This window comes from Acinonyx jubatus, chromosome B1 (genome assembly GCF_027475565.1).
Source record: "Acinonyx jubatus isolate Ajub_Pintada_27869175 chromosome B1, VMU_Ajub_asm_v1.0, whole genome shotgun sequence".
NCBI classification, from domain to species: Eukaryota; Metazoa; Chordata; class Mammalia; order Carnivora; family Felidae; genus Acinonyx; species Acinonyx jubatus.
Window position 1 is genome coordinate 25,138,897 of NC_069382.1, and position 24,994 is coordinate 25,163,890.

At 46.3% G+C, this 24,994-nt stretch overlaps 1 protein-coding gene across 5 annotated transcripts in view; it reads right to left on the bottom strand.

The window, feature by feature from the left end:
- PRAG1 (PEAK1 related, kinase-activating pseudokinase 1) overlaps window positions 1-24,994 on the bottom strand; it is a 108,981-nt gene that overhangs the window by 23,966 nt on the left and 60,021 nt on the right. For 2 of the 5 annotated variants that reach the window (XM_053216365.1, XM_027077294.2), the window contains 2 exons: window positions 21,581-22,065; window positions 17,772-19,591 (listed from right to left, as the gene is read on the bottom strand). In XM_053216365.1, coding sequence (XP_053072340.1) covers window positions 17,772-19,591; window positions 21,581-21,910 — 2,150 coding nt within the window. In that variant the 5' untranslated portion in view covers window positions 21,911-22,065. Of the gene's footprint in view, window positions 1-17,771; window positions 19,628-21,580; window positions 22,066-24,994 lie in introns of those variants that run through there. The other 3 variants (XM_053216366.1, XM_053216367.1, XM_053216368.1) reach the window with 3 other exon arrangements.

Consider the following 24,994-nt stretch of genomic DNA (forward strand, 5'->3'; position numbering starts at 1 on the left):
ATTTTGGCTCAGGTCATAATCTCATAGTTGTGGGATCAAGCCCCAGATAGGGCTTTGTGCTGAGCATGGAGGCTGCTTGCGATTCTCTCTCCCTCTCTCGGCCCCTCTCCCCCTCTCTCAAGAGAAATAATTAAATAAAAATAAACGTTAAAATGTAAAAATCCTCTCTGATAAAATAAAGACACCATAAAAGGAAAAAAGCCAAACCTGGGACTGGTACCCATTTGTACCCAAATGTACACACATTTGCAATCTATATAACTAATAAAGTATTGGTATTCAGAATGTTAAAAAAAATCAACAGACAAATGATGCTATTAAAAAAAGGGCAATGGGTATGAACAGGTAATTCACAAAAGAAAAAATATGAAAGATCAATTGACATATGAAAAGATGATCAACTGTAATCAGATTATAAATACATAAAATGAGATTCCATTTCCTATCAGATCAGTCTGGCAATATCAGGTTTTGTCAAGGATGTGGGAAAATGAGAACTTTCTCGCACTGTGTGGGACTGTAGATTGGTGTGTACACACACACACACACACACACACACACACACACACACACTTTGGATATATATCTTTGAACAACGTTATTTAACTCACTAGTAGTGAATGAATGGCTAAGTCAATTTAGTGAGTCACGGCACCTTACCAGCAGTTTATTTTAACGAAATATGCTATGTGACCAGAAAATATGAACATGTTATAGTAAGGATTTTTGAAATGTTTTGTGAAACTTTTGTTTCAGGTGTGTGCTTGTTGGATCATGATAAAGGCTAAAAACCATTGCTCTAGAAAAGGAGTCAACAAACATTTCCTTAAAGGGCCAGATGGTAGATATTTTAGGCTTATGGATCATACGATCTCTGTTACAACTACTCAACTCTGCCGTTGAAGCAGGAAAGCAGTCATAGACTTCGTGTAAGTAAATGGGCATGCTTTCCAATAAAACTTTATTCACAGACACAGATGACCACACTATGGATGGTAGATTGCTAACTCCTGATCTAGAACAGTCTTGTCCAATAAAATTATAACGCAAGTCATACATATAATTTTAAACTTTTCAGTAGCCAAATTATAGGTGAAATTATTTTAACGATATATTTATTTAACAAGATATGTAAAAAATATTGTCATCTTACTATGCAATGGGGATAAAAATCATTAATGAGATATTTTACTTTTTTTTCAGTCTAAGTCTTCAAAATCTGGTGTGTATTTTACACTTACAGCACAGTGCAATTTAGACTAGCTGCTTTTTAAGCTATTGGCTACTGTACTGTACATTGCTGATCTAGAGAAATTCTCACACACGGACAAGGTTATCCTCGGTGTTCCTAACAGCAAGAACAGAATCATAAATAGTCGGGTGTCCATCAATAAAGGAATGGATACATTGTGGTACAGTCTTAAGATGGAAGATGAGAAAGCATTCAAAAATAAACGAACTTGATTTTGAGGTACTGATATTGAAGTGATCCTTAAATGTTAATGTTAAAAGTAGCTTGCTGCAAAGCAAAACCACAATGAGATGGTCATCTCACACCAGTCAGAATGGCTAGCATCAAAAAGACAAGAAATAACAACTGTCGGCAAGGCTGTGTAGAGAAAGGAACCATCTTGCACTGTTGGTAGGAATGCTAACTGGTGTAGCCACTGTGGAAACCAGTATGGAGGTTCCTCAAAAAATTAAAAATAGGAAAACCATATGACCCAGCAATGTCTGGGTATTTACCTAAAAAAAGAATACTAATTTGAGAAGATACAAGCACCCCTATGTTTACTGCAGCATATTTACAATAGCCAACACATGGAAGCAATCCAAGTGTCTACTGATAGATGGGCAGATAAAGGAATAAGGAACAGGTGTATATACACACCATAGAATATTACTCTGTCATAAAAAAGAATGATAACTTGCCTTCTGTAACAACACGGATGTACCTAGGGGGGTATTATGCTAAGTGAAATTAGAGAAAGACAAATACCATATGAGTCCACTTATATGTGGGATCTAAAAAGCAAAGTAAACAAACAAACAAAAGAAATAGACTCATAAATGCAGAGAACAAAAAAAGTGATTGCCAGAAGGGAAGGAAGTGGTGAGGGGGTGGGGGGTGGACGGTTGAAAGAGGTGAAGGGGATCAAGAGGTTCAAACTTCCAGTTATAAAATAAATACGTCACAGGGATGAAAAGTACAGCATAGGGAATATGGTTGATCATATTGTAATAACTTTGTATGGTGACAGACGGTAACTACACATGGTGAGCATTTCATAATGTGTGTAATTGTTGAATTGCTATGTTTATAAACCTACAACTAATGTAATATTGTATGTCAATTATGCTTCAATGAAAGAAATTTCTGCAAAAAACAAAAAAAAAGTAGCTTGCAAAAGGCCTCGGGTACGTGATGCCATTTAAATACATTTTAAAAGTACATAATGATGCTATAATTTTTTTTTAATCATATATAGAGAGTAAAATGTAGAGTAATACTCCTCAAGTTCAAGAAAGTGAACACTCTGGGAAACAACGGGAGACTGAAACAAAAACTGGATACAAAGTGATCTTCCGCTGTGCCTGTGATGTTTTATTTTTCTAAAATGGCAAAATGTTAATAATGCTTGAAAAATCTTTGGAGGACACATAGGAAAGTTATTGTTTGAACTTCACTGTGTGCTTGAAATATTCGATAAATTGAAAATGAGCATTTCTAGGAGGAAAGGAAGTCCCTAGGACCTGCATGAGCCCAGGTCAGCTTTCTTGTTCACCTGTTGCTGACTGTCTGAAAAGGCAAGGAACAGGAAGGATGACCCAGCAGGCCCCACAGCGGGACAGGTAGATTCAGTGAAGGTTAGTTGTACCCCAGAATAGCCTTACAGGTGGAAAAAGTTACTTCTCAGACTGAACCATTCTTCTGAGACTTCAGAAATTAGTACTTCCAAATCTAGTCACAGTGAGGGGGAAGTCACAGTCTTGAACTCACCAAGTGAAGGCAGACGAAATAAGATTATTCTTTGGTTGCAGGGTAAACCTTCTGCAGTGTGCACGTGTGTGTGTTGCATGTGCGTGCGTGTGTGCATGTGTGTGTGTGTGTGTGTGTGTGTGTGTGTACACACAGAAGTGGGGAGCTTCCAAAAGTAGACCTCAGTAAATCTAAATATCTAAGCACAAGTGGAATTTTCAGGTTTCTGGGAAAGGCTTCTGGGAATATTACTACTGTTTCTCTACTAAAAAGGCTTAAGAAGCACAGGCTCCCTCCAGGTCACAAAAACTCAGTAGGCATTTGAAATGCTCTGGTGTAAATGGGGAAGGAAAGGGGTAACCCTTTCTCTTACTAGCGAAATCTTGGGACTGATGACTCATTTCTATGAATTGCATCAAAACATCCTGGAAACCTGTGTCATCTGCCTTCTTAAAAGAATTGCCACTTCAGTGAGGGAATAAGCAAAACTACATCAGATTTTAAAATGAAAGGGAGGCTTGCCATCAAAGCGGAGACTGGCAATCAAGTTGTTTCTGTGTGTCGTATGTATGCAACAGATTTCTCAAGGATCCCTGGAAAAGGCTTAATATTCTGAAGGTGACTATTCTGAGCCCTCCTGGATTGGTCTATCAGACATAAGGCCAAATGACCACAGTCAACAACGCACAGCAAGACTCTACTGATTGTTTTTAAAGGCACTTTCCCCTCGTTAATGATAGTTTGTCTTTCAGAAAACGGGTGCAAACCTATAAGATGAAATCTGATGTCATGTGATTTAAGGAAGTGGCTTCAACGGGCCGAAACCACACACTCCAGTCTTTCCTCTCTGGGTGGTAAATAACATTCTTATCAGCTGCAGGGCGAGCGCGGTCCGCACAGATGTCTTTGCTCGCGCAGTGTGATAAACGATTTGTTCTTGCTCAGACTTCCTTTCCTGCCTCCCGTTGATTAGACACAGTCACAGGAGAGTCGGATGAAATACACGGCCAGTGGCACAGTGTCCTTAGAGAACGAGCCCTGCAGCTGCTGCCCGGTGTTTTTAGAATGGCTTTTCCCCCCATTGTCCTCAGAGAATCCAGCCCTGCCAGGGTTTTCTCCGTACCGTATTGGTAGAAAGCTGGAAAAAAAAATCATCCAGGCGGAAGAGCCATCTGCCAGACTTCCTCATTCATAGGAACCAGTTTCATCTAAAAATACCCCCAAGCTTTTAGGACGTCCGAAATCCTTAACGGATGCCGGGCCCTTTACAACGTAGTGGAGACTGCATCCCCAACTCTGCATGGCCGCTAGGCTCCTCATAGGACAGCACAGTTCAAAGTGTGACTGCAGCAAAGGCTCGCTGTCACTGCCCTCATTTGTGTTCAGTTCACCTGCATTTGGGGGAAGAGTTCTCTGCCTCTGGGGCAGGAGCTGGGAAAACCCAAGTAACACCAGCGTGCAGTTTTAGACCGCGTCTCCAGACCCTGGTACACAAGCACCAAGTCCTCGGATGGGTCACATTCACTGCTAAGTCTGGTGATGACTCGGGGAAGACCCATGAGCTAGCTCTGAAAGCACGAACAGGGTAGAAGATTCGATACACATTTTTTTTAAATTGCCAAGAAGAAGTGAAAACAGACGAGTTTTAGATGCAAATAAGTCAAGTCATGCCCAGATAAAAGAATGAGAACCTCTTACCATCCTAGACTCTGGCCTGTGGTGCCGTCCTCATCGGCATGGCCTCCCAGAGACCGGGGACAGGCTGGGCCAGTGACTGCGGGGTCCCATGGAGCAGCCCTGAGGAAGAGGGCCAGCTTCGGCAGCGGGTGGCAGAACGCCTCGTCAGTCTGCTGTGAATTCACCGCTCAGAGCTCTCCTTTCCCCTCAGTTCCTCTCTGACTTTTCTATAAAATGCACTTCCTGCTAAAGCACAGGAAAGTGGGGACGGCGCTGCCTCTGACCTGAGGCTTTCAATCTCCAATTGTCTTGTTGGGCTCCAAGTTTGAGGCAATTCAAATGCACTCTGAAACACGGCAAGCTTCACCCCACTTATTCTCTACTATTTAGCCACATCCTAAGGTCAAAATCATTGAATGATTCAAGCTGAAACACTGGGTTTGCTCAGTAAATAAGAGCACCTGAATTTACTTCTCTTATGCCTGTATCATCCGCAGTGTGCCCCCTGTCCTGTCTATCCTGAATACCATTCCCAAGGTTTTCAAGAAATAAATTTTGACTGCCTACTCATGGTGAGCACTGTGTTAGGTGTTAGAGATACAACAGTGAGTAGAGGTAATGCCATCCCTGCTTCAACAAACCTACAACCGGGAGATAAATATTTACCAAGCTCCTCTAAGACAGTATATAGGGGGTTCAATCCAAACCTTCAGAATAGATCTGCAGCCTTGGGGTTGAGCATCCTGACTCAAAATCTTTCTAAAATACTGCTCCCATAATGATGGCTGACCCTGATGAGCCCTACACAGAGCTCTTGTAAGTATTCGTAACCCGGGACACCCCATTAGATCTCGGGTCCTCTGTGGTAACTGAAACACACACCCCAGATATTCTTTGCCAATCTCAATTTCAAATATTCCTCCCCCCCCCCCCCCACACTGTTTATATATTAGAACATCTGACTGGACTCCTTGTTTGAAAAAAAAATTACCATTTTGATTAATATACTACTACTTTCTCTCCTAAATCCTTTGCTCTGATTGGGCTAGTCTCCCATTGTCCCCAAAGCACTCTACATTTAACTGTCCCCTCCCCACCCTGGCTCTGGGGAAACCACGGTCTCTCCCTTTCAAACCTTTACATTCCTCAAGACCCAGCATCAGTATCACTTACCTACAAATCCCTCCCAAACCACTGCAGTCTTTTCTGGCTCTTCTGCTTCTGCTGGACCCCACACCCAACTGAATCTGATTCACATCACTGGGCATTAGGTTATAATCCTGGTTAGATTATTCTAATTGTTTCATGTGAAATGGGCTTGTTACCACACCCAAATTATAAACTGTTTGAGGAGTTGTATCATAGTCAGAATATACTGGAACCCAGAGGAATTATTAAATAGTTCTTGATTAAGTTTATCTGCCTCTGTTTCAGTAACTCGGTAGCATCTGGGAGGAAAAAAGTTTCCTTTTAGAAAAGAATTACACTTGTCCAGCAAAACTTGCAAAAGGCAGGAACACTGTGCGAGAACCCCTCCATAAAGCTGGATTCGACAGCTGAAACTTTCTCATATTTACAAAATACAACAGTCCCCAAATATCCTGAATTTTCACAAATCTTGTGGTTAAAAAAATTTTTTTCTCCAAGAGATGGGATGAGAAAGGCAGATAACTATGCCAGAAAGTTTGTATTGTTTTTATCATTGATTCTCTTTGATGAAGATGTGAAGGGGGTTATTTTCCAAGTATCTATGAGCCACCTGCAAGGGCTAATAAGTCCAGTCTCCTCTGGGGGCACGTTTCCCCACAGATTTATTAGCGTGTATAAAGATAGGAAATCAGTTTCATTTTCGGTCAGGTGACCTCAATGTTCCCCATGGTGCAGGCCTGTTCATTTGCATCTACAGTTAATGCACTAGTGACTTCCACAGTCCACAAGCTGAAACACCCTTTGGTTCAGTGGAAAACCATTTAAAAATAGGAATAAAGCCATATTTATTTTTAAAGATAGGGACGTATACACACACACACAGGAACACACACATTTAGGTCAGTAGTTGGTTTTAGGGAAAGATAAAAATGCTTAAATTGGTCAAACAGAAATTTGCAGGCATTTGCCCTGACTATATGCAGACATACTTTGGCATTGAGAGATACAAATATTTTTAAAAGATGACCTTTCAGGTCTCAGGAGAAAAAAAAGTTCCTTAATCTGCAGCCCCCGTCTGCGGGGTAATTTTTGTGTACTTTCCTAGAGAAGCTCTGGGCTGCCAGGTGAAGGAGTGAAGAAGGCAGAGGTTTGGAGGTAACTGGCGTGGGAAGCTGAGGCTAAGGGGCAGACTAGGAGAGACCCCGTCACCAGTGCGCTACACTTTCATCTCCAATATGATCATCTAAGAACCGAGGCCTCACGTCCCGGCCTGGAAAGTCAAGGAGGACGGTCTTCCATCCGTTCACATAGGGGCAGAAAGGAAGAGATGAAAAGATGAGTAACGAGTGGACCACCAAGCAGCTGCAATCCACCGAGGGGCACCGCCCACTGTCCGCCCCACCTACAGGCCAGTGCAGCGTGGGAGGACCCTCAGGAGCCATTAGGAAGAGCAGCCACACAGGCATTTGCATAACTTCTCCGATGGGTTTCAGAGTCACCTAGGAAGGCCTCCGATGTGGTGGTTAAGACCGTGAACACACGGGCTCTGCTGCCCGGTTTGGATCCCGGCTCCACTGCTTCCGGGCTGGGTGCCTTGGAAAGGGCATCTGATCTCTCTGTGCTTCAGCCTCTCATCTATCCCATCCATCCTAAAGGGGGTAACAATAATACTTATCTCATGGGGCTGTTAGGAAGTGTCAATGAGTTAATACTTACTAAGTGGTAAAAACAGCACCAGATACACAGAGGGTGTTACTTATACAGAAAGATGAATGGATGGGATGGGGAGACAGACAGAGACAGACACACAGGAAGACTCCGCCGTCTCCAGTAAACTGGGGGTTTCTAACTGGAGAGATGCGGAAAACAGCGATGGGCTGCGGACGTCACTCTCGTTACCTCTACTTTCGTTGTGGTTCCATCAGGATGAGGCTCCGAAGGCATGCATTATTCTAAAATAAGTAGGAAGAACTTCTCTTTCTATCAACCAGACCTCAGTTTGAATGTTCGTATTCAAGACCTTGGTAATTTGTAGTGTAGCCCCAGGCTCAGGGGCTGACAAAGCCCACATCTGACCAGGTTGCTGAGCTCCATTATACACAAATTTAGCAACGCAAGAACCTCTTGTTACATTAGCCTGCCTCCCACCTGCAAAACAGAACCTCCCAGGATTCCTTCCTTGTTCACAGCCCCTCTCCGCCCCCACTGACGGACTCTGGTGGTTGAGTAAACCATAGGAGTAGCGAATTCTTACTCACCCACTTGGGAATTACTGTTCTACTCCTGACCTATTCCTGTTGGAATCCAGCCACCAATATGATCTGTGCCTGACCAGAATCTTCCTGTTTGTAGACGACTGGTTTTGGCAACCACGCTTTCAGAATTCTCTTTCCCTCTTTCTCTTGACTCAGCAAATGCTCCAGATCCACTTGGTCAACCCAGTTTCTGAGCCCAACTATTGGCTTAAGACCTCTGTGTGTATTTAAATTAGACTTTGGTCCTACCCTGCTGGCTTGGGAGAGTCAGACTATTTGCAACAAAGCCCCTACATGATCTGCTTCTCCACGCCCCACTCCAGCCCAGTCTGTTGCCCAAAAAGGATAAGGTTCCTTTCCCACTCACAGGTCACTTCTTCAGCCCCGTTAGCTGCTTCTCAACAGCTCCATCACCCTGGCCTCCGTCCTGGCTGGCACCTCCCCAACCTAAGTAAGGGTTGTGGTCACCCAATTCCACCATGGTGGTAGGGTTTCCCTACCCCACTGATTCTCACCAGGTGGGTGTCCTACCATTCAACTCAATTCTGACACGAGCTAACCCGGAGACAGCATCAGATTCTGCAGGTTAAGGGCTCAGCCCCGCTAAACCACCCAGGAAAGTCACAGGTTCATGACGCCACCTGTGCTCCTGACCAACAGGAGGTTCCCACAATCTCTTCCATGGGTCCGATTCATTTGCTAGAGCAGCTCACAGAACTCAGAGGAACATTTCACTAACAGAAGGTAACCCGGGAGCAGCCAGACAGAAGAGACGCATAGGATAAGGTATCGAGAACGGGCGCGGAGCCTCCGTGACCTCTGCCGGTGCACCGCTCTGCCCACATCTCCACAGGTTCACCAACCTTGTAACTCTCCAAACGCCATCCTTTCGGGGTCTAATGGAAGCCTCGTTACATTGGCACGGTGGATCAAATCACTGGCCACAGAAGACTGAGTCAACCTCCAGCCCTCACGCCTCCCCAGGGGCTAGGGGGTGGGACTGAAAGTTCTAACCCTGTAATCACCTGGCTGATTTCCTGGCAACCAGCCCCCATCCTTAGGTGGGTCCAAAAGTCACCTCATTAACATAATAAAACACACCTTTATGGCTCCTAGGAAACTCGTGGAGTCGGGCGAGTTTTAGGAGCTCTGTACTAGAAACAGGAACGAAGACCAATGATTTATTTCTTATTACAAATCAGGACATCACACTGGGTAACGACAATCATCCGCCATCTTCACTCCTGCACCGGTCAGTCGGCCAGTGCTGCTCCAGGAAAGCGCATAACCGTGCAGCCTGGGGCCACAATTGATTCACGTTCCCTGCCTTCAGCTAGCTCTGGGGGCTTCCTGGGAATCCTTGCACTTGACCTCCCATTCTCCAAAGCAGCTATGACAAGCTCTTCCAAACATTCATTTTTCTTTATATTCTTTGTTGCCATCCTTATCTCTGGCAAATAAGTCCTCTCTCTCTCTCTCTCTCTCTCTCTCTCATGATTCAGTCTTTCTTATGTTCCTGTTTACTTCAAGTGTAGAGAGGTGAGATCATCGTATGCTTCGATTAATGAAACACCTTCACATTGATCTGTGTTATTTTAGTTTTTCCCTTCATCCCCATCTCTACACTAATTCTCCACTTTCCCAATTTCCCACTTCCAGGTACTCACTGGGTTTCCTTGGATATATACCCTTGGATTTATCTTTTAAAAAGATATGGGGTTACTTTACATGTTTTCAATTTATATTCATTACATTGTGTTACAGATCTTGTTCTGCCTCTCTGTTATTTCACTTGATACTAGTTCAAGGTTCATCCATGTTTCTGATTATACTCCAGCCCACAGCTTCTGACTGCTGTTAAGTATTTCATTTCACAATCATGACATTTTACTCTTCTGTTTTCCTAGAAAGGAATATGTGGGCTTGTACCAACTGCCTGCCACTGTGAAGGATGTTGTAATGACCTTCATCATATACGTTCCCTTATTGACCTATGCGTTTCTCTGAGGCCAAACACTGAGGAATGAAGATTGTAGGGGCGGAATGTATACTTAATTTGACTCAATAATTCATATTAGGTCCACCTATACCAAGTCCTCAATATTTAGTGACTAAATGACTGTCAAGACCAAGGAAACTTCAGACTCTGAACGGTGAGGAGTCTCTTTCATTACGTTTCTCTGCTATTATAAGAAATTTGGACCAGCACTGAAAGTAGAAAAGAAGTAGGGTCAAGGGGCTGGATTTAGGATCCACCGGTAGAGGCGATTTCTGTTTCAGGTTTTGGAGAGGACGTGAATATACAAAAGACACTTTGAGAGATTTGATGGGAGGTCACCAAGTAAATGTAACAGATCAGTGAATATTCTTATCCCAGTTCTTTTGTTTTCTTGTACTTCCTCCTCAAGAGACATGCTCTGTCCCCACATTGAACATCTCTATGAAACAGATAATCTAACTCATCACCAGCCAAGAAGACTCAGAAAATTATATGTTCTATGTGTATGAAAACGAGGGTTTTGTTTTCTATCTCCCAAATTTAAATTTATATTATAGCACTAAATTTTCATTTTCAAACTATCCCTCTAAAAGATTTGACGTACTTCCTGCCCCTACTCCCTCACTCACCTGTCGAGGGCATAGAAAAGAAAACCACTGCTACAAACAAAAGAGGGTATGGCTAAGTGAACACACATTATTTAATGGGTAAAAGACATAAGGCTAACTCTTATTTACTCAAATACAGATCTCCAAAAAGGTTAACATTCATGGAATATTCATAACCGCTCATCAAGAGACTACAAAACATTTTGACACTAACAGTCTGAACTTTGAGGCTGTAATCAAAGAGACAACCACCGTCTGCCAAAGTCTGCTTAGGACAGCTTGGGTTGTACAGAACACAGATCGTCTCCCAGGTATGGAACTCTTAAATTAGTGTAGGGAGTAGTTATTGACCACCAATGATTTTACATTATAGATTTTAGATTCTCAATCTTAGATTCCAAACTTGGATTGATAAATATCCAGCACAGGCATCCACATCAAGGGGAGCCTTCCCGCAGGTCACCCTGTTTTCCACGTGGAGCTCCCAGGCTGCTACTCCAATTGATTGGAACTGGTGTGGAGGATGCAACCTAATGGCCCTCAAAAACATTCCTTCGTAAAACCTTCCTTTTGATCTGCACATATTAATAAGAATTATCTTTAAGTGCATCCCCACTGTGACTCGTTTTAAAATTCCAAAGACTTCCTCCCTTTTTTCCTGATCTTCAAGGTCCTTTTGCTTACTGATATGTCAATTTATCCCAACTGTTCTTGCATTTATCCAGGGTAGCTGTATTTTCTCATTCATTTTGACTGCCATTTGGAGCTCCCTGAAGAGCAAGACCCATTCTGAAGGGCTTTCTGCAACCCAGTAACATACATGGTAACAATGCCAATTAACCTCCCAGGTTGTAGACTTCAGATAAGTTTTTATAGCAGATGCATAAATGGGCATGAAGTGGCTGAAAAACAGCAAACAAGGAAGTCAGCGGATCATCTGACAGCGATGGATACTGGAGAGTAAGATGAGTAAAAAGGGAAGGAGTTTTCAAAGCACTCTAGAATCTGGAAGTTCCCCTTCTGCCCCCTGCCCCCATGGAGAACAGCTGTGTCTGTGAGTCAGCCTGTTGGAGAAGCACAGAGAATAAGCCATCCAAGGCATTAGACAACAGCTACACAAAGCAGGCGGCTTTACAAAGTTGTATGGAAACAGCATGAGCACCTTAACAGCCAGCATCTTTAGGGATGTGTCCCAAAGTCAATATAAAGCAAGAATGAGCAATTCTAGTACAGAGGATGAAGCCTGATCTTAAACTCTGAAAGTTATCAGCTGCAGAAAGGGCCACTGAGTATTCTTTGCAGTTGGTTTATCAACCCTGATAAAAGGAAGTCCTTTCGTGAGCAGACCAACGATCTCAAAATAACAACAAATTACTCGCACCACAAATCGTGATCATTTCTCACCAACTGGTGAGTTCTACACCCAAAAAGTAGGCAGGCAAATTTACAAAAAAGTCCCTCTGATCACTTGATGGACAAAGGGGGCTCGATCATATGCCCCACACTTGTTTTCCAACCCACCTCAGAAAGCATAAAAAATATATTCCCAAGAGAAGTGAAGCCACACTTAGAATTTCTTGAGACTCACTGCTGGGGAAAAAAGTCCTTAGGTGATTACTACCTGAAAGGAACATTTTTGTGGAAAGAGGAGAGGACTGGTTCCACACACCTGCTCAGCTTAAAAAAAAAAAAAGGGCAGCAGAGTATGAGTCCAGTTGCAAAACTGATATGTATAATCATTAGAGGGAAATTAATCCATAAAAGGATGCATTGTGCCTATATGGTATTTGCCCACCTTGAAGCATTAATAATTATTAACTTCAGCTTCTTTTACTCAAGGTTACAATGTTCTACTGAGCAAGGCTAGGCACAGAATTCTAGTGGGCTGTCCAGTGAAAAATCGGGCTAAGATGTGTAGTTCGCTCTGGCTTTTTTCCCCCAATTCAATAATCCTTTATTGAATACCTACTATGTCCCAGGCACTGTGCTACAAGGTAGCCTATGGGAAAGTCAAAGAAAAATGTATGAAACATGGTGCTTGCACTCCTAGGAGTTTACAATTTCTTGAGGAGATACAAATATGGATCCAATGTAATGCAGTGCAAGACAATACTGTGTTAATTACCAAAACAGAGGCATGAACAGAGTACTGGGGCAATCCAGAAACCTGGGTTTCAGAAAGATACTGATACAAGTGTTTAAAGCTACTTGCTTCTTTCTCAAGCACAGTGCTTTTGGAGAAACTGAAATAAACAGGGCACGGTCTCTGCCTCCAATTTACCCAGTATTTCTTGAGCATCTATTATGTGCCAGGCACCACACAGGACACTGTGTTATTACAGATGGCTAAGCATGCTCATGACCTTCAAGGAGCATCTTCCCCAACCCTGACTTTTCAAAAATAAGTGGTTGTCTATATACCTGTACTAAGCTTGGTCTTGGATCGAGTCAAAAGACACTTAAAGAAAGGACTATTCTTTCATTCCTCTTGGACGCCAAGCTGAGCTTACCTCTGTGTTACTCAACAGAATGAGAATGTGCTGAGAATCCAGTTGCTATGATGACCAGTCTCATCAAAGGAAACCAAAGAAGAGGGAGAACCCTTGGTGGTCATGTTACACACCTACTGATTCGATGTATACCAACTCAACCCTTAGGGGCCTTAAAGAGCAGAACCCCAGTGACTGACTTTTAGCACCTTAGAACATAATAGAAAGTAGGCGGTTAGTAGATATCTGATGAATTAAAGAATCACTAATCCCTAGCCTTAGCCATAAATGTATGCTTAAAACTGGAGAAAACCTCCAAAATATTTGATATAGACTACTGCTCAACTCAGTAATTTTTTTAAATTACAGAAGAGAAATCTAGGAATCAATGTTAATGGTCCCCGGTCCAGACAGCATCATTAGATATCCAGTGATTTTAGGTTCTATCCACAAACTCATGGGAAGAAGCCGACTATTAATTTGCCCCTGGTCGGGAGCAGAATCTAACCTTAACCTTGCATCGTGGATGTGCTTTGTTCTGTTTGCCAAACTTGGTGAGTATATGTGCAGGCAGTTTCTCTCCCTGAAGTATCCCCAGTATTCATTCTTCCCTGGTCCACATTGACCTCCAGCCGACTTATCTCAGCTTTGTCAAAAAGGCTAAACACAGAGAAGATTCTCAAGGCACATACAGTGTTTTCTAATACAAACTGTGATTTTCAAAATGCCACACAGAAAAGCCATCAGGACTATGGGATTTCCTAGTAAATAGTTGCCATCCCACCGTAATCCACTATAGCAGAAAGTATTGCAGGAATAAAGCATCTGGAGCTTTACGCAGATTGTAGATGGAGTCTGGAGATAAATACCAATCCGGCCATGGTACTCATACACTGAGAGTCCATGTTACCAAGAGACCACACAATGAAGTCATTTTGATCCCTCTGGTTAGCCAAGTGGCCACTTCTGTGGACAGAAAAGTGCTCCATCCATGACCCCGTCATCACCTGTCTGCCGAGAAGAATGTGGGAGGGAGAGGAGGGAGTCAAGCGTGAGCAAAGGCCCGAGGACAGACTCCGTCTCTGCCCTCCAGAACCCACCCCCCCAGAGGAGGAAGAGAATGCAGTTAAGTAGTGGGTTAAAATTACAATCAGCATGAGTGATAACTTCAAAAGTAAACGTCTCTCACTTTTTCGGAGAAATGTTTTACTTTCAATTAGTCTCACCTAGGGCCAGACCTTTGGACACTAAAACCGTATAAACCTTGTCTGAGTTCTTATTCCCTTGTTGGGCTCCAACTCGTCCTCTCAGTTCAGGCCTATCATCCTAATTTGGGGTTTCTCTATGAAATTCCCGTCTGCCCTAATCAGATGATCCTCCCTCAACTGACCTTGTCACTCAAAAGCCGTATGTCATTTAAAACCAGGTTTGCAACTGCGAAGAAATAAAAGGCAGAAATAAATTTGATTCTTCTGCATCTTAATTATTTCCCCCAGGCACTGCTATTCTCATTAAACTGCCTTAAGTCTTGAACATGACATTTAAACTAAGAAGTTTAATGAGAATAGCTGTAATGTCATGTAGGACAAAGGTTCTCAATGCCCATGTCCTATGCTGGGAGCCCTTTAGAGGTGTTGAAGTGCACCTAGTTTTCCTCCCAGTAGTTGAGGTACAGTCTGGGTCCGTGGGTACCTGCTGTTGCCAAGGCAACCACCTGCACATCCGGGCTCATCTACTTAGACTGACAGACCTCACTGAGTCTCTGGAATGATTTAGTGCCCCAGTTTAGGGCAGAGTTCAAAGGTGAAGATTGACAGGTACTTCTGGTTAGAAGACAAACCTGTGGGAAATAAGTCCTACATGACATTACAGCAAGAGTTTTCTCCAGAACCCTAATGGGAGTTTACGGAGGACAATATCTCAGACAGACAGACAAGCTACGGCCAAACATCCAAAATAAGACCACAGGAAAGTCAGGTCATTCTCAACATCTTTTTTTTTTCTTTTTTTTTCCTCCAAGCCACAATTTTGTAAAATAGGACCACAGGCAAACCAGAAAATGATTGTGTTCTTCCAGAATAGTCCAAGAAAGCAGAAGGAACTAAGTAAACGTAAGTGAAAAGTAACACTGTCCTGCATGAAACAACCCCTTTCTCTAGAGGGTCGAGTGTACTTAATACACCTCATGAGATTCGTTCTCTTTGCTTGAAAGTGAGGCTGATTCTTAGAAATAGGACCTATTAGCAAATGGCCCATGGAAAGAAAGTAAGTTAACCTTGAATGTCATTCAAAGACCTTCTAACATCTTCCATCTTGGAAACTGACATCAGCCTAACATAGTTTCCACTGTGCTACTGGTATTGGTCCTGCATCAACTGTGGGCTGTATTCTCATTAATGGTCCAATTTGCCATCACCCTGACCTGCCAGATTTGAAGACTGGGGGTTTCTGGCACCCTCCTCAGAAGGATTCAGAAGTACTGAGTTCCAGAATTAAAAATCAGCTTATGGTCCCAAGCCTGTCCTCTTATCTCCTCATGAGGGAGACGTGATGACTCAAGACATGTCAGTAATGATTAAAAAAATCTTCCCCAAATGAAAATATATATGAGTTTGTTTTATTTTAAATAGTACCAGATGCTCTTTTCTCTTTTCTGGGCTCCCTTAAGCCAAATTTATTTCCCAGACTTTTTTTTCCTAAAAGCCCTTAAACTAACAACTTTTTTTGTTTGTTTTTTGTTTTTAAGAGCTGGAACCCAGGACCTCTGAGATTCCCACCTGGTTTGAGCTATGTATAATCCAATGGTTTTATTCTATAAACTGGGCCAAAAACCTCAGATCTCAACCCAGATGCTAATGCAAACCCTGAGTTATGTTGCTATGGTGACTGGATTCCTCCAAGCCCTTAATTCTTACATGAGAAAGGTTTACTTTCTTCTCTGAGGAATGAGGGGGTGTTCAGGTGGGTGCCTGGGATTGGGCTAGAAGTTTCCTATAGGGTGTGGGTGTCCCTGCCACAGTCAAGAGCTCCAGGTGGCTTTTGCCCACATAACTATACCCTCTACTGGATTCTGTTCATCTCATTTGAGTCTTTCAGCAACAGGGTGTTATAAAAGTATTGTTATTACCATCCAATTTTAGGAAGGCTCAGTCATGGCAAGTGGCTTGCTCAAGATCACTCAGCCCATAGATGAGACAGATGCATTATAAACTTGATTTTCTGATCAAGTTCAAAGCCCATGCTTCTCACTAACCAACCCAGGCCGGAGGCAGACAGATGTCTTGTTCACTTCCTACACCTGCTGAAGCGCCCTATGTATTTAGGAGCAGGTACAGCTGTGTAATTTTGGCAGGTGACTTCAGCTCCTTCTATCTCTGTTTTGTCATCTGTAAATTGGGGATGGTAATCCCTGTCTCCTAGGGCTGTTCTGAGGATCAAATGAATTAATATGTCTAATTCCCTTACATCCAGGCCTGACCCATAGTAAGTACCATATAAACGGGAGCTATTCTTAGCTGCTGGATCCCTTATTCACTCAGGAAGTTAAAACTATAGCCAAAGAGAGTCTGCAATCACCTGAGGATGTCTATACCACTGGCAGGTGGCCAGCGCAATACCAGAACAAAGTAGTGGTCACTGAAAAAGCCCATGTTAGAGAGCATCAGAGCCTGAGACGCCTTGATGTTCAAAGTCAAGTATTCACAGCTGCATCTCTCTGTGGTCAGTTTCCCTGCTTCTGACATCAACCCGGAGGCACGTAAGCTGAAACAGAATCCCTGGAAATGACACCGCTAGAGAAAGTCTGTTTGGAAAGGCTGTCATTTTTTAAAAAACAGCAGGCTTCTCCTTTCCCTGATAGGAATCAGTTTTGCTTGAAGAAGGACATTTTTTTTTTCTTCCAGAATTTAAATTCCATGCACAACTCAATACCTTTAAAAAGGCATTTATTTACCTTAGGCCTTTGAAAGGTACTTTAAACTGGCAGGAGACAGCAGCAAAGCGGTGGACAAAGCTGTGAGTTTCAGCACGCTAAAATGAAACTACTTTTTTCCCTCCATAAAAGCCCACATCTAAAGGTTACCAACCTCGCACAGAGCCTCCTACTATTTGGCTCTTGGCTCCAAGGCCTGTTTCTGGAGCACACATTTGGCATTGCCCATGGGCCTCCCCATCTCTTTGCCTCTCCAAATTCTGCAGCATAGCCTCCTTTGGCATTCTTCTGCATGTTTAAATAAACGGAGAATCTCAGGGTTTTCCCTAGAAAAGTCTGCTAAAGACACTCCAGAGAGATGGGGAGGAAAAGAGTACCAGCTTATAAAACTACAAGCATCAGGAAAGAGGGACAGCTTAGCGGTGCTTCTTGCAAAGATTTATTTCAAATAGCCAGTCCCAGGCAGGGTACAGCCTGTAGGTCTTTTTGCTGAGCACAAACATCAACTTAGAAATTTACATAAAGGCACAAGGCCTTTGGGCAGATACTTGGTGCCCAGAGTGCCAGACCCAGAGCTTGGGCCCGAGGGCTTCTGGTAGGTGGGCAACAGCACAGGTTTCTAGAAGAGCCCTCCCCCAGTCCTCTGGAACGAGCCCGACTTACACACAGACAGTCATACTCACCTCGACTTAGGAGGCGGTGGAGGAGGTGAGAACACTTCAATCCCACTTCTGTCCTTGGGGAACTCAAAGGCAAAAGAGGCCGATTTGCTCATCCCGGTCCCGACTTTGCTGCTCTGCCCAGAGGAGCCGTCTGTGGGGTGGAGACGGTGCCAGGCAGAGGAGTTTGAGGGGTCTGTGGCGCCGTTTTCCATCTCTCGTCCCCAGCTTTGACTCAACAACTCCTGCTCCACCTCCTCCTCTTCCTCTATCCGGCACTGACGACTCCAGGCCCCAGTCTGGTACCGGGGCCGCCGCTGGTCCAAGGCTGAGGCAGTGGCGGCAGGTGGGTGGCACCAGACAGAGTCATTGGTGGCGACGCCATTGGCCCGGCAGGAGGAGGCAGAGTCAGTGGGGCCCCCGGCTAAAGCCTGGGGTCCAGGACCACCCCCAGCGCTCCCCTCGCTGAGGTCAGAGAGTGGGGAGGCAGATGGCGACACTGGGGACCCTCCGGGGCTACTCTTGGACAGCTTGGGGGGAATGGCAGGCTTCCCCTTGGGTGTGTTCTCACTCGCGTCGGGGCGGTGGCTTTCTCTGGAGCTCAGCCCCTGGCCAGCTGAAGTCTCCTCTTCACCTGCCTCTGAGTCCTGGCTCAGGGGCCCGCGTGGCCACTGCACCCCCACTGCAGAGTCGGGGCTGCTCAGGTAGATCGTCCGGCGGTCCTCTTCCGGATGGGCTGCCATGACCGTGATGGTGGCTGCCACCTGGGGAACCTTATCTGGGCCTTCCCTGTCCCGGCCCCAGCCAGATGGCGCTTTCGGAGCCCAGGCATTAGCTGTCCGTACCTGGCCCTGGCCCCGAGCAGCTACTGCTGCGTGTTCCGCTGTGGCCTGTGGCTTAGGAGGTGCTGGAACCGCCTTCTTCCTCTTGGTGCTCTCAGCATAGATGGGTTCAGGCTGTACAGCCTCCCTGGGGTGGGCTGGAGGCTGGGGCTCCCCAGTCAGTCCAAGGCACCTGTTCGAGCCAGCGTCCTGCTGCTTCCCTGGCACAGGTTCCTTCATGAGGGAGCAGTAATCACTCTCAAGATGGGGGGCGAAGGGGCTGCTGGCCCCGCTGCTGGGACTCCCACAGGAGAGGCCGTCTGAAGAACCGGCCGCCTCTGAGGGCAGGGACAGCTTCTTGGGACCCAGGCGGGGAGGGTTCTCCGTGGGGCCCTGGCTACAGCACTCCCTCGGGAAGCTCACAACCCGCTTCTGCTCCTCAGTGGACCCCTCACACACTGCCTGCCCCCAGCACACTGCTGGGCAGTCCCCTCCGCCAGGCCTGCACCGAGAACTCACAGCCTGTGAGGTGGCCGTGGCCCTGGGGCTCCCGGGGCAACAATCCAGGATGGAGCAGTATTCCCCCCCCTCGCTGTCCCCTGAAGGCGAGCACCTTTGATCGCTGTCATCCTCCGAGGCCAGGGACTCCCGCAGTGGCTGTGGAGAGGGGCAGGGCCCGGCGCCCTTGTGACAGCCAGATGTCATCCCGGCAAAGGCAGCCACTTTCTGGCGGAAGCTCTCCTGAGTGGAGGTCAGCTCCTGGCAGGGAAACACGGGTTTATCTTCTCGCCCCCCCTTCTCATTGGGGAAACTCAGTGGGTGGAAGGCAGTGCTCCGCTCCCCCCGGGCCTCGAGGCTGTGCAGACCAACCATGGCATACGCAGGGGGGCAGCGAGAGTGGCCATCTGCGGAGACGGAGGGCCCGGCAGGCTTCTGGACGCCACGGAAGCTGCCCAGGTAAACTATCGGCACGTCGTCCTGCTTCGGGAGGGGGAGCTTGCCGGGGGCTCGTCTCCAGATGACCTACACAGCCCCAAGGTTAAAAGACTTACATTAGACCTTGTCAGAGAAAAAAGGAAGAGAGAAAAAGTGAGAGGGAAGTGCCATGACATTGTGAACGGTCTTCTGTGCTGCAGCGAGGAAGCTCTCCAGCACGCCTCCCCCTCTGATCGCCCCACAGCCTCTCCTCCTTGTCACACCCACGAAGCCACTGGCCTTCCCAGACACCCAGCCGTGCTTCCCTCCCCGGGGGCTGTCATTCTTTTGGCTTCAATCTGTGAGGTAAGGGAAGGAAAAACCCTGAAAAGGAACATTCTGCCTTCTCCCTCAAAATTGCCTGATGAGGTAAGTTCTCCTAAGAGCTTTGAAAAGAGAGTTTTGAGTTTAATTTTCGCTCCATGTTTGTTAGTTTTTTGATAACCATGCCACAGTACATTCCCAAAGAAACTGAAGTCTTAAGGCTTTTTAAAATACCTTGGCTGGGCGGTGGGGCAAGAGAGTGAGGGGTGGTTTCTGAGCTGGGTCCCAGCCCCCTCGCTGCTCTCTGGGCTTTGCCAATGACCTCGGCCCAAGCCTACGTAAGTGGCCGGACTAGTTGAACTAGGAGACAGAGATGTGGACTGCTCATTCCCATCCCTGAAGTCACAGTCCCCTCGTCCTTCCCTTTTAAAGTCTCCCCCTGCCCCGGGGTGCTTGGGTGGCTCAGTCAGTTAAGGCTCAGGTCATGATCTCACGTTCGTGAGTTCAAGCCCCGCATCGGACTCTGTGCTGACAGTGTGGAGCCTGTTTGGGATCCTGTCTCCTTCTCTCTCTGCCCCTCCCCTGCTTGCTTTCTACCTGTTTCTCAAAAAAAATAAATAAAAATAAACTTAAAAAAAAAAAGTCTCTCCCTGCCCCCAAACTTTTAGAAGCAGCCTCAAAGTAGGGCTTGCATTTGCTTCCTTTCCAAGATGATTCTGAACTGAAAGAGTCCTTGGCTTACGTCTGTGAAGGCTGAAGGTAGTGAACGTAGCCTGGCGAGTGGGTGTGACTGGCTTACGACAAATAGAGCAGGGACATGGAGCTACGTGCAACCACAGGAAGGGCCTCTCTTCAGTTAAGCCACCTCCGATATAAAACTGACCTCTGATTTTACACAGGCTCGCGCACCCTTCCTGATCCACCCACCATGATGGTTTAGGAAAACTAGACTAGACAGAAAGGTCAAACAAGTCCCAAGCAGTTTGAGAATGTCCTAGACTGACTGACAGCATCTTAGACGCGTCTAGAGGCAGCGGGCTCTGCACGGCCTCTAAATAACTACATCTTTGTAAGGGTGACCTGTGGGATGAGCAGAACAGGCTAATCTCTAGGGATGTGACCGTCTTTAGGTATCCCAGGTCAAAGTTGCTAAAATCCAACGTTCACAGCTGGAAATTTGAACGCCAGCTGGGAACTGGATATGAAGGAACTACTGCTAATATTTTAAGGGCGATCTTGGTATTGCAGTTCTATTTTTTAAGAAGACTTTATCTTTTAAGACATGTACGGAAATGATGTGATATCTGGGATTTGCTTCAAAATCACAGGGAAGGCAGGGTGGAGGTGGGGGTGGAGAGGAAGCAAGACCAGACCCGGTCATGAGTTGGTCTGTTGACACTCATGGCGAAGGACAGTGGGATGCAGGGCGTTTGTTATACAATTACCCCTACTTGCGTATATATTTTTAATTATCAATTAAAACATTTTTTAACTTAAAAAAAAAAAAAGCTTCATTTTGGTGTGTCCCCAGATAAATAATTAACCCAGTCTGCATTTAAACTTGAGGGACTGGATTGATGGTTCTTGGCCTAAAGGGACAGCTGGAAAGGAGGGCAGCAGCCAGGACGGGACAGTCATGGGGCGAGCTGACGGGAAGCCATTCTGTCCTGCAGAAGTCTTGCTCCAACAGCTCTCCCTGGCTGCCAGCCAGTCACCAAGCGTTACAACAAGAGCGGCCCCTGTAAAAATACCACACGGGTTCGTCAGCCTCACCTGAGAGACTTCGGTGCTCAGGTTCGCCTCTGTCCACACGTCAGAGGTGTCTGAGCTCATCATGGTGGGCTTCACGGCGATGGTGGGCTTGGAGTAGGGGGAGCTGTTCACAGCGTCATCTTCCTGGCGGCAGGTCTCCGCCCTGGGGGGCAGGCGAGGTGGAGGGGGCAGGCTGCCTGCTCGCGGCTGGGGATGGCCGGGTGCCAGCTGGTGGTCACTCCTCAGGCAGAAGCAGTTCTTGCAGGACCCGGGCTTCCAGATGTGCTCCACAAAGTCACTGCACGCAGACATTTTTGGGCTCGCGGGGCTCAGTCGGACGGTCTGGTGCATCTTGAGCAGACAGTGTGCTGGCTCATCTTGTGCCCAGCTCTCTGGCGTGGTCTTATGGGAGGCAGATGCGGGGCACAGAGCGGCTCCCGGGAATGGCAGGGATCTGCCTGATCAGAGATCCACGCGGCCAGAGGATGGCTGCATTACCCTAGAGTCTAATTATTTGAATGGGGAGTAGGAAGGGGAGGGAAGAGGAAAAAGGGAGAAGAAAAGGTCAAGATTAGCATTCCATTTCTTCTGAGACCCTCACCTATTTGTCCTAAGGCTCCTAGTCACTCTGCAGTGGTGCAGCCTTATCGGAAGCTGTAAAAACTAAACGCAACTCTGATACAGGAGTACAGAGCATAGTGGACATTTCAGTCCCCTGAAGTCCCGAGCGCTGAGGTTTGGGGACTGTGGCAGGAAGAAATCACATAGAGTTTTAGATGAGGAACTGCCCTGTCTTCCATGCATTCCCTGCTGCTGGGGTGTCTAGAGCTTGGGACAAGAACTACAAAGTAATTCTGCAAGTAAAAACGGTGGCTTCCGGAGGACAGGCCACAATCTGTAACCAAGGACTGAGCAAGCAGGCAGGCCTGCGCCCGGAGACCAGTGCTCTAATGGTGCTTCTGGGCAGGTGGAGACTAAATGCAGGAGAAAGGGGAGAGGTGTGGTGCCGGCCTGCCCCTCAGGGGAACTGTGTCAGGAGGTCTGGCATCTGGGGAATCTGCCCTCCTCTCCTTACTAAATATAAGTTATTCAACCCAGTGCTCAGTGAGGTCAACAGAGCAGGGGCTGCAGGTCAAGGGGGGGAAAACAGAAAAAGAAATGCCTGACCACCACAGCCCTGTGGTCTAAGGGTCGCTGGTAGAACAGAACAGAGGGAAGAGATTATCACAGTTATTTTTCCCTATGATAGCCCTAGGAGGTAAGGCAGTCAGCTTGTTGAGAGAGGTGTCTCTGACAGTCAAACTGAGCACAGAGTTTGCCCCTAGCACCTAGCAAATTCGCCCATTCAAGATGAGCTCAGAAGTTTGCAGATATTAACCAATTAGCTTGAATAACACCCCGCAGGTAGCTGTTATCCCTATTTACGGATAGAGGGGAGCCTGGCTGGCTCAGCCAAAGAGCATTCGACTCCTGATCTCAGGGTCGTGAGTTCGAGCCCCACATTGGGTGTAGAGATTACTTAAATAAATAAGTAAAAAAACCTCACAGATGGAAAAAAAACAATGGCAATGGCATAAACTAAGATTCATCCATAGACATAGGGGGGTTGGTGGTTTCGGAAAGCGAGGCCAACTGTGTGGGCAACCCCTCACCTCATCATGTCCTTCATCAGACAGAGTTGCTGGCCATTATCTGTTTGCTGCTCATTGCTTTTCTCTGCTCACTTAAATGAACTGAGCTCCTCATAAGGAGGGTGTTCATGAGAAAATAATCCTCATAAATCGAAGGTGAACAGATTCTCATCCAATAGGGAGTTTTACCCTAGGGTTTGCTCTCCACTGTCCTCCAGTGAGAACTTGCTTTGAGGCTGATACCTTCTAAACTACCAAGACAGGGGTGCCTGAGTGGCTCAGTCAGTTAGGTGTCCGACTTCGGCTCAGGTCATGATCCCGTGGTTTGTGGGTTCAAGCCCTGCGTCGGGCTCTGTGCTGACAGTTCAGAGCCTGGAGCCTGCTTCGGATTCTGTGTCTCCCTCTCTCTCTGCCCCTCCCCTGCTCACCCTCTGTCTCTCTTACTCAAAAATAAACATTAAAAACAACAAAAAAATTCTTTTTAATAAAAAAAGCTTTAGGGGCACCTGGGTGGCTCAGTTGATTAAGCATCCGACTCTTGATTTCGGCTCAGGTCATGATCTCATGCTTTGTGAGTCTGAGCCCTGCGTCAGGCTCTGGGCTGAAGGCTCAGAGCCCAGAGCCTGCTTCAGATTCTGTTTCCCTCTCCCTCTGCCTCTCCCCTGCTTGTGCGCTCTCTCGCATGCTCTCTCTCTCTCAAAAATGAATAAATAAACAAACAAACAAACAAACAAACAAACTTAAACTATCAACAGGACTAACCAGGTAGACTGAGCCAGGAGCCCACTCCTGAATCGTTTTGGAAAGTGCTCTCTTTCTGTTGTCCCACACGCACTCACAGACAGGGGTGCTTATTCAGCAAGCACTGGCGCTAAATTCACCTCCTTTCCCTCCAAAGTTGCCCGCAAAGCCACTGCCTCACTAAGCTAAATGAACACTCTGAAATACACAAGTATTTGTCTTTCAGCAACTGTTGGTGGGTCCTATGCATCCCTCTCTTTAAGATGATTGTGGGTTAGGTTCTTCTCCTCCCCTAAATACACCCCAGTAGCAGGTTCATTCCTCACCAAGTTCCCCAGAAGAGGTCACTAAGCTTCAACAAGCAGAGGAGGATAGCAAGGATTTTTCTTCCTCCCATAATTTTGAGCCACGGAGAGCTTTAGGCTCAGCTGCTAAATCTTGCAAGGAGGAAAAAGGGGAGGAAGCACAGTGGTGTTCGGAGAGCAAGTCTCCAGATCCCTGCCCCAAGGTGAGGAGCTGGTCCTTTCTTAGGGAGCCGACAGGCTTCCTGGCCACAGAGAAAAACAGTCTCCCGTTTACTACAGTCAGAGGCTCCCGAGCCCCGCCCCCCCCACACCCTGATGACAGTAGGGAAGAAAGCTTAAAGACCAGTTCTCTGTGGTCCCTTCTGCGTTCCTGCAGCTCCTTATAAGGCTGAGTTAACTGTGGAGGTGGGTGTCCAACCACTTCCTCGGGGCTACCACAGATTCACAAAGAGGCAGTCCAGGGAGGTCACATTTCATTTCCTCCCCAACAGGCAGCTGCGAGCACAAACTTGTCATGTCTGCTTGGTGCCAGAGGTCCCCACTCCTTGTCGCCGATGGCCCACCACCGCCCTGGGACTTCGGGTAGGCTCTGGATTACTGATGAGTGGGAAGCTTCCCTCAGAACCCTGGCCACAGCCTGTGCACCCTCTCTTCGCTCCCAGGCCCAGCTCTGAAATTCTCTGATGTGGGCACAACTCTCACCGACACGACTGCTCAGAGATGCAAAGGTTTTTAGGGGCAGTCTTTGAAGAAGAGAA